Source organism: Pelobates fuscus, chromosome 2 (assembly GCF_036172605.1).
Source record: "Pelobates fuscus isolate aPelFus1 chromosome 2, aPelFus1.pri, whole genome shotgun sequence".
Taxonomy (NCBI): domain Eukaryota; kingdom Metazoa; phylum Chordata; class Amphibia; order Anura; family Pelobatidae; genus Pelobates; species Pelobates fuscus.
In genome coordinates this window covers 365,280,452-365,289,467 of record NC_086318.1, presented here as the reverse complement: position 1 = coordinate 365,289,467, position 9,016 = coordinate 365,280,452, and the positions used below count along the sequence as shown (strand labels likewise).

Below are 9,016 nucleotides of genomic sequence, written 5' to 3'. Positions count from 1 at the left end.
ACAAACAGAGGACCCCCAGGCAAACTACCACAGGTCCACCCCCCCTTTATCCCAAAAGGGGTACACAGATAAACACTCTACCCGGGCACTTAAGCTAAAGACAGGCCAATACAAACACACCCAGGCAACAGATAGACTAAATGCAGGTAAACAAGTGGGTAACAACAATAAGGCACTGGGCAAGATATTACCTGTCTTTGATGTCCTCCCGGTAGCAGTCACAGACACTTGGACGGGTCAATCAAAGGGGCTGGAACATACCGGATAGGCTCTGCAGTAGTCTCTTCCGTGTATTCAGAGGTGATCAGTCTCTTATCCTTCCCCCAGGATTCCTCCATCCAACAGCGTCTTCCTTAGGACGGGCGCCAAATTGATGTAGATTAATTTAGAAATAAACAAATATGTTTAAATGTCTATCTGTTCCTGTCCAAATCTGAGATGATTAAATTGCGTATACGCAGAAGTAAGTTCACACTGACACACGGAGTTCAGGTTAAAAGCACTTCGAGAAAATTTAATGGCATCTGATTAAAAGTGGGCTCGCAGACCCTTATAAGAGCAAAATTACATCATCATTGAATATCAAGATAACAGTAAATAAACATCATTAATTGGATTAAGTGTTAAGTGGTTATGTCAATGTCCACCCATCAATATTATTAATTGGCTCAAGAACTAAGTGGTTAGCTAGGTGTCCTCCCACCGGGAGGTGGCGTTATTTTGGACACGGGTGTGGACAGATGGCTCAAGCGCCATCTTACCCAGCACGAGGCTTACTCGGTGGGAAGGGGGGCTTGGGCGTCATTTTGGGTAGTTAGTGATGTCAGACTCGTGGTCAGGTTCAGGGTTCTTTTTTATGAAAGAACATTTCATTAGAGCAGCTTTCTCATGGCCTTGGCTATACTTTGTTACATGTTACAGGAACTCAATAAGTCCGGTGTTAGTCATGTCCTTCTAGAAAATACATTCTCTATTCAGTATTCTAAATGCTGTTAGGAAATCTTGTCATGAAATGAAGTTAAAATGGAGTTAGTACAATAATTCAATACAGGTTTAATTAATTCAATACAGGTTTTTAATAATTCTACATCACATTGATGTAACATAACTGTACTGTGAATAAAGGTAAAAGGTGATTGAAAGTCCAACGAGTAGTGCTCTCCTTCGTATTTTCCTATATATATATTTATTCTTATTAAATCATTATAACGTTGATGAAATGCTATTACTCATGTAACAAGATATGTTTTTGACATCTGACGCCAATTTCCCTTTAAATATGTTTGGAAAACCATTATAAAAAGGCATAAGATAGACCTGGGTGTACCTCTAAACATTGCCAATTATTAATACTACAAAGTAATAACACAGGATTCTCCATGTGAGTGTTAAAGATAGGACGCAGCTGAGAAGACATAGTGGGCTATTGAGGAAGACAGTTGGCAGCTGAATTCAGAGGTACTGAGAAGGACAGGTATGTACTGGACACTGCTTCATAAAGTTTGACACTGACAAAATATATCCATCACTGCCTGTCTGTCTGTGTATCGATATACAAATGTGAGCACACATGAAGTCGGTATCTGTTTGGTCAATTATTACGTCCTTTGACTTCCTAATAGTGTGATGCTATTGTCATCTAGTGGCCAATATTCACGTCAGTCAGTGAATAGCATTGTATTTGAAATACACACAACACAGTAAAGACAACCAGACACAAAACAATATCTTAAATAATTTGCAAAGCCATACACCAAACGCACAGAAAGGAAACAGAGAAATGAATGAAAAAAGTTAATTTATTTTATTAATTATCTCTTGTTCTCGTTTGATTCCATCTTTGTGATTTTTGTACAATCATTCAGTGTAAGTATACACAAACACGTGTCCCGAATTATTCTGCGCAATCAGGAAAAATAACAATAGCCACTTTTCCTATTACTGTGCGACTTTCATTGTATCAAATCAAGTACTTTTATTCACTGAGTGTTTATTAAAATTTCAAATTGAGTGGTGCTTTTCTTTTTTTGTTTTGTTGCATTGTGCCCAGTTTAATTTGACAAGCCTTAAAAAGGGGTGTTTGTGACAGTTTTTATAACTCCCGTGCCTAGAAACAGTATATGTGGATACAATTTACGCTGTATTCTACAAGAAATACATTTATATTGATTATTTTGGAAGGTAATTCAAATCTTCACTTTCTGCTAAAGCAACGTGACCTGGTCACCTCCATCAAGTTCTTCCATGCAACTGTGTAAACTTGAAATACGCACTCTTTTTTCTGTCAAAATGAAATAAATAATAGATTTTTTAAATTAAGGGAACTAAGCTGTAAATGCATAATATTACATTAGAAGCATTAAAATATCCTATAAAAACGGAACTGGGTGAATACTTGGCAGTTATTTCATAAATAAGCAATTTGAAAACACGAGTTAAAATAATTATCATAATCTCTATTCCCAACATGACTATTTTGGTAAAGATTTTGCAAACGTTGCTTTCTGTTCACCACAACTAGCTGGTCTGTGATTAACCCCTTATTTAGGCCTCAAACAAATTGTACCCATATATAGGAACAGTACAGCGTGGAGACGAACATTAATTTCACTTTTCTGGAAATCTTGAGTAGTGACTATTTTCTAAAATAAAAAAATAAAAAAAAAATTTATGCAATGAGTATGTTTAGTTTTTTCCATAATTCTTATAATGTTTTGTTCACCTTACCATAGCCCATAGGCAGTTGCCTAGATTGCTCAGTGTATAATTTTGCTTTGGGATCTGTCAGATAGGCAGGGGGATCTGTACAGGGGAGGAAGGGGATCTGTACAGGGGAGGGAGGGGGAGAGTGGATGTGTGCATGTGAGGCAGGGGGAGAGGGGATCTGTGTAGGGGAGGGAGGGGGTGTGGGGATCTGTGCAGGAGAGGGAAGGCGGAGAGGGGATCTGTGCATGGAGAGAGGCTATGAGGAAGGCAGGGGATCATAGGCGTGCGCACGGGGTGTGCCGGGTGTGCCTGGGCACACCCTAATCACACCTCCGTGCTGCACTGTCTCTGGGCAGACTGACATGTCGGGTCCTCGAACCGACACAGGAGGGGGCCCGGCGGCTTGCCCACAATGCCGCCGGGTGCGAGGCCCCTCCTGTCAGTCTGCCCTGACAGAGATCCGGCCTCAGTCTGCAGTTCCGCTGGGAGTGAGCTGCAGACTGAGGTGTCTGGCGATCTCCAGCCTGTAAGAGTGTTGCCGCGGCAACGCTCTGACTGGAGATCGCGAGACTCACCATGTGGTCTGCAGCTCACTCCCAGCGGAGCTGCAGACTGAAGAGAGAGGGCGCCCACTGGACCACCAGGGCAGGTATTTATAAACCCCCCTTCTACCCCCTGTCACTCACTGCTCCCCCACCCCCATCTACTCACTGCCCCCCCACCCCATTCACTCACCCCCTTATACCCACTGCCCCCCACCCCACCCCTTTCTACCCCCTGTCACTCACTGCCCCCATCCAACCCCCTGTCACTGCCCCTACCCCCTTCCCCTCTACCCCCTGCCACTGCCCCTCTACCCCCCAACCCCTGTCACTACCCCTCCACTCTCCCACACCCCCTGTTACTGCCCCTCTACCCCCCTAACCCCTGTCACTGCCCATCAACCCCCCTAACCCATGTCACTACCCCCCTACCCCCTGTCACTGCCCCTCCAAGCCCCCACTCCCCCTGTTACTGCCCCTCTACCCCCTAACCCCTGTCACTGCCCCTCTACCCCCTAACCCCTGTCACTACCCCCCTACCCCCTTAACCCCTGTCACTACCCCCTGCCACTGCCCTTCCACTCCCCCACGCCCCCTGTTACTGCCCCTCTACCCCCTTACCCCTGTTAGTACTCCCAACCCCTTTCACTGCCCCTCTACCCCAACCCCTGTTACTACCCCCTTACCCCCTGTCACTGCCCCTCCACTCACCCACACCCCCTGTTACTGCCCCTCTACCCCCTAACCCCTGTCACTACCCCTAACCCCTTACACTGTCCCTCTACCCCAACCCCTGTCACTATCCATCTACCCCTGCTACCTCCTGTCACTGCCCCTCGACCCCCCCTACTACGTGTCCCTCTACCCCCTTACCCCCTGTCGCTGCCCCTCCACCCCCTACCCCCTGTCACTGCCCCTCCACCCCCTACCCCCTGCTACTGCCCCTCCAACCACCTAACCCCTGTCGCCCACACAGTGCACCCCTCACAATCATACACACTGTACCCCTCACAATTACACACACTGTACCCCTTACAATTACACACACTGTACCCTTCACAATCATACACACTGCACCCTTCACAATTACAACACACTGTACCTTTCACAATTACACACACACACTGTACCCCTCGCAATCACACACACTGCACCCCTTACACGCTGCACTGCTTACAATCACACACACTGCACCTATGTATATTTGTATTTGTGTATATGCATGTATGTATATATATGTATGTGTGTGTATGTATGTGTATATAAAAATACATATACACGCGGCGTGTGTTTGTGCTTTAGGGTACACACGCCTATGCAGGGGATATGTGCAGAGAGGCAGTGGGAGAGGGGCTGTGTTCAGGGGAGGCACGGGGAGAGGGGATGTGTGCAGGAGAGGGAGAGGGGATCTGTGCAGGGGAGGCAGGAGGGAGAGAGGATGTGTGTCAGGGGGCAGGGGGTAGAGGGGATGTGTGCAGGGGAGGCAGGTGGAGAGGTGATCTGTGCAGGGAGTGGGGCTGTCAGGGAGGCAGGGGGATCTGTACAGGAGAGGGAGGGGGAAGTGGATGTATGCAGGGGAGGCAGGGGGAGAGGGGATCTGTGCAGGGAAGGGAGGGTGGAGAGGGGATTTGTGCAGGGGAGGAAGGGGGAGAGGGGATGTGTGCAGGGAGGGTGCTGTCAGGGAGGCAGGGGGTCTGCGCAGGGGAGGGAGGTGGGATGTGTGCAGGGGAGGTAGGGATATAGGGGATCTGTGAAAGTGCAGGGAAGGCAGTGGTAGAGGGGATAAATGAAAGTTCAGGGGAGAGAGGGGGAATGTAAGGGACGCGGGGGGAGAGGGAATCTGTGCAGTGAGAAGGGGAATTTACCTGATGTCTCTGCCAGGCTTTTCTTCCTCCTTACTCTGTAGGACAGGAGAGCACAAGAAATGACCTCACTTCCCATCCTCCTGCATCACCTCTTCCCCCCTCTCTCTTTGTACCACGGAGACCTGGCAAGCAGAGCTGTCCCCCAAAACGTGTCATCTGGGGTGGACCGCTTCTCCCCCCCACACCTTGCTACCCCACTGATTGTATTATGTAAAATAAATCCATGAATCATGCATATTTAATAAGCATCAACCATTATTCCTAAATGTTAAATATGTAGCTTATAATGTTTTATGTATTTAAGAACTCTGTGTACTGCTAGAAAAGGACAAGCTATGATAATGATCACTCCACATCATACTCCTTCTCTAAGATTAAAGTTATGGCATTCATGAAAAACTATTTTGCACAATGATTTAAGGGTTACTCCAGCCTGCTGTAGTGGTTATGGTGTCAGGAGAACCATGAACACCGTCCCCCAGTAATGGACAAAGAGATCTGGTTAATACTGAAATGTTGCACATACAGACCATTACAACTTCAAAACACTGACGAGGTCATGGTGTCCTGTGTGTGTCATGTTTAGCATTTGACATAAAAATTATATCCTGGAAGTCCTGTGAGTATATACATTTTCTGTCTTGACACATTACAGCATTATAATATGTAAAATGTACTCACTAAACCATTAAAATACAAATAGCACATTTTAAACTAAAATAGCTGATTTGGGTTCTCCAACTAAGCTGACGTCACAGTTTATCTAGTTTAGCCTCAGTTATACAATTCAGATTTTAATTCACTACATTTTAGAGTTTATTGAAAAACACTGTGTAAAATGATTTCTGTGCAAAATGTAACAATTTGTTATTTATGGAGTCACTTTTTGAATTTTTCAATAAATATATGTTATTGTAATTTTTATTGGTTTTTTTTTTTTTAAAGGATTTTTTAATTTAATTAGTTTTAGAAAATTCATTAAACATTGCAAAATTTAGAAAATTTAACATAGTACCTAGCATAAAAATGCCATATATTGTTTAAACAAACTGAAAGCGTTTTTCTATTTTAACAAGTTGCACAATATACAAATATTTGCTGTCTTCGATGTTCATTGAAATTTAACATGGTTATTGAAATATAAGTTAACACAGTATATATAATATAGTTAGTAATATAATTTTTCTCGACGGCCATACCTTTGGTTTGGAATTTTTGAGATTTTTGCAATTTTCAGAACCAGAGACTGTACATTTATAGATGGAAGCAGCCACTCTCAATTTATATCTCATTCCAGCCACCACCTTTAAAACAATTTTTTTTTTTTTTTTTTTAATTCCATCAACTCACTCGCAAAGAAGTATTCTAAAAGTCAGGCATGTTAACCAAATAAGCAGAATAAAGAAACAATATAATATGATTAGACGTTGTCCACGTTTTTTGAACACAGTAATAAAAATGAATCATATTCAATATATATGACTGTGAATAAGGGGTGAGTTTTTGGGAATTGACTATCAATTTGCAAAAAAAATAGGATTAATTATAAAAATACTAACTTGGAATAAAAATCTCTAACTTTGCTAAATTAAATATGACTTCTAACTCATTCATTTAGAAATACAATTAGCAAGTTAAATGTCGACTCAATGCTGTCAATAAGCAGCCCCATAGGAGGTAACATTGTAGCAGATTTGTAATCAACTGATATAATGAGGGATAAAACAGCCTTCCTGAGAAAAATTATCTCAATGAAGTCTGTATGATGGCGGAGTCCCTTGATGCCATCTTACTATACAGGGATAAATGTTGTTGTTTTTTTTAACCCCGATGTTGTCCACAATGCCTCCTATCTCCTTCTCCTGTGAAAGCAGTGATCAGGATGGTATTGTCAGCTGATGGTCTCAGCCTGCTATCTGCCCTCAAGGCAAATTCCTGTTCTGTACATGGTGGAGCAGATGTGAAAAGAGCTCGGGTACCCACCTTTGGTCAAAGACACTACTCCAGTCACCAGAACAACATGGAGGTGAAGCAGTTTTGAGGGTGGAGAGAACATTTAAAGCAAGTTGGTTAGAGTCACATATTACAATGAACTCATGCTACATGGGTTCAGGGCCGGTGCAAGGATTTTTGGCTACACAGGCGAAGATTAATTTTGCCGCCCCCCCCCCCCCCCCCCCCCAACACGAATAAGATGTATCTTTAGCGGTGTCTCATATCCAGCCTTTTGAAATCCCCATGTAGTGTATTGTACCCCCCTTTAGTGTGACTTACACCCCCTTGTATGTCTCTTACAACCCCCATGTGTATCTCCTTCCCCCCCCCCCAGCCCCTTTGTGTGTCTTTCTTTCCCACAGCCCTTTTCTGTGGGTCTCTCCCCTCAGCCTGTTTTTTTGTGTGTCCCTCTTCCCCTCAGGCTCCCTTGTGTAACTTTTCCCTCCCAAGCCATATAGACATAGATATATAGCTACACACACATACAGGCACATAGTCACAGAAATATGCAGGCACACAATCAAACAAACACAGCCATACAGGCACACAGTCATACAATCAACACATACAGGTACACAGACATACAGTCATACAGACACACAGACACTGGCATATAGATAAAGACACAGTTATACAAACACAGACATACAGAGACATGAAGATGCAGGCATATAGAGACATACAGAACAAGGCATACAGGCATGCAGAGACATACTTACACAGGCATGCAGAGACATACTTACACAGGCATGCAGGGACATATATACACAGACAGTCACACAAAGATATACAGAACAAGGCATACAGAGACATATGGATACGGTCATACAGAGACATACAGACACAGGCATACAGGGACATTCAGAAACACACGGACACAGTCATATAGAGACATACAGACAGACAGTCATACAGATACATGCAGACAGGTATACAGAGCAGGGGCAGATCCAGAACCTAATCTTAGATGGGGGGGGGGGGGGGAGGTAGTGAGTTTTAGTGGGGTAATAGGGGCTCTAATTAAGGAGTTAAGGGCTGTAGTAGGGGGACAGGGGCTGTAGTTGAGAGTTAGGGGCTGTAATTGGGGGCTTAGGAAATGTAGTGGGGAATTGGGGCTGTAGTAGGGGGTTAGGGACTGAAGTAGGTTGATGGCTGCAAGTGGGAACAGGGGCTGTAGTGTGGGGGATATGGGCAGCAATTGGGGGAGAGGGGCTGTAGTGGGGGTAACGACTGTAGTAAGGGAATAGGGGCTGTACTGTTGTTATGGGGTAAAAGGGAGTGGAAGGGATGTGAAGTAAGAGAGTTAGAGGCTGTAGAAGGGAGTATAGGGGCTGTGGTGGGAGCAAAGGGGCAATGTGGTTGGAAACGGGCAGTATGGTGGGACACAGGGGCAGTAGAGGGGGACACAGGGGCAGTATGGTGTGGGCACAGGCTGTAACGAGGGACACTGAGGCAATAAAGTGGTGTCACAGGGACAGTATGGTAGGGGGTAAATGGGAAGTAGAGGGGGGGACAGGGGCTGTTGAGGCGGGTAAAGGAAGTAGAGGGGTGAGACAGGGGCAGTAGAGGCGTGTGAAAGGGGGGCAGGGGCTGTAGAGGGAAATAGAGGAGGCACAGGGGATAAAGAGGGGGGCACAAAAGCAATGGGGGGGCATGGGCAGTATAGTGGGGACAGGGGCTGTAGAGGGGGGCATGGGCTGTATAGGGGGCGCATGGGCTGTATAGGGGGCGCATGGGCAGTATGGTGGGGCAGAGGCTTTAGAGGGAAAGAGGGGCTGTAGACAGGGCAGGGGCTGTAGAGGGAAATAGAGGGTAGCTGTAGAGGGAGCTGTAGAGGGGCAGTATGGTGGGGCAGGGGTTATGGAGGGAAATAGAGGTGCTGTAGAGTGGCACAGGGGCAGTAGAGGA

The 9,016-nt window shown here is 45.2% G+C and overlaps 1 protein-coding gene across 1 annotated transcript in view; it reads right to left on the bottom strand.

The window, feature by feature from the left end:
- Window positions 1–1,809: 1,809 nt before the first annotated feature.
- Window positions 1,810–9,016, bottom strand: part of LOC134585909 (cystatin-like) — an 11,519-nt gene continuing 4,312 nt past the window's right edge. The window contains exons 2-3 of the mRNA XM_063441392.1: window positions 6,313–6,417; window positions 1,810–2,281 (exon numbers count right to left, since the gene is read on the bottom strand). Of these exons, the coding sequence (XP_063297462.1) occupies window positions 2,195–2,281; window positions 6,313–6,417 (192 nt within the window). The 3' untranslated portion in view covers window positions 1,810–2,194. The remainder of the gene's footprint in view (window positions 2,282–6,312; window positions 6,418–9,016) is intronic.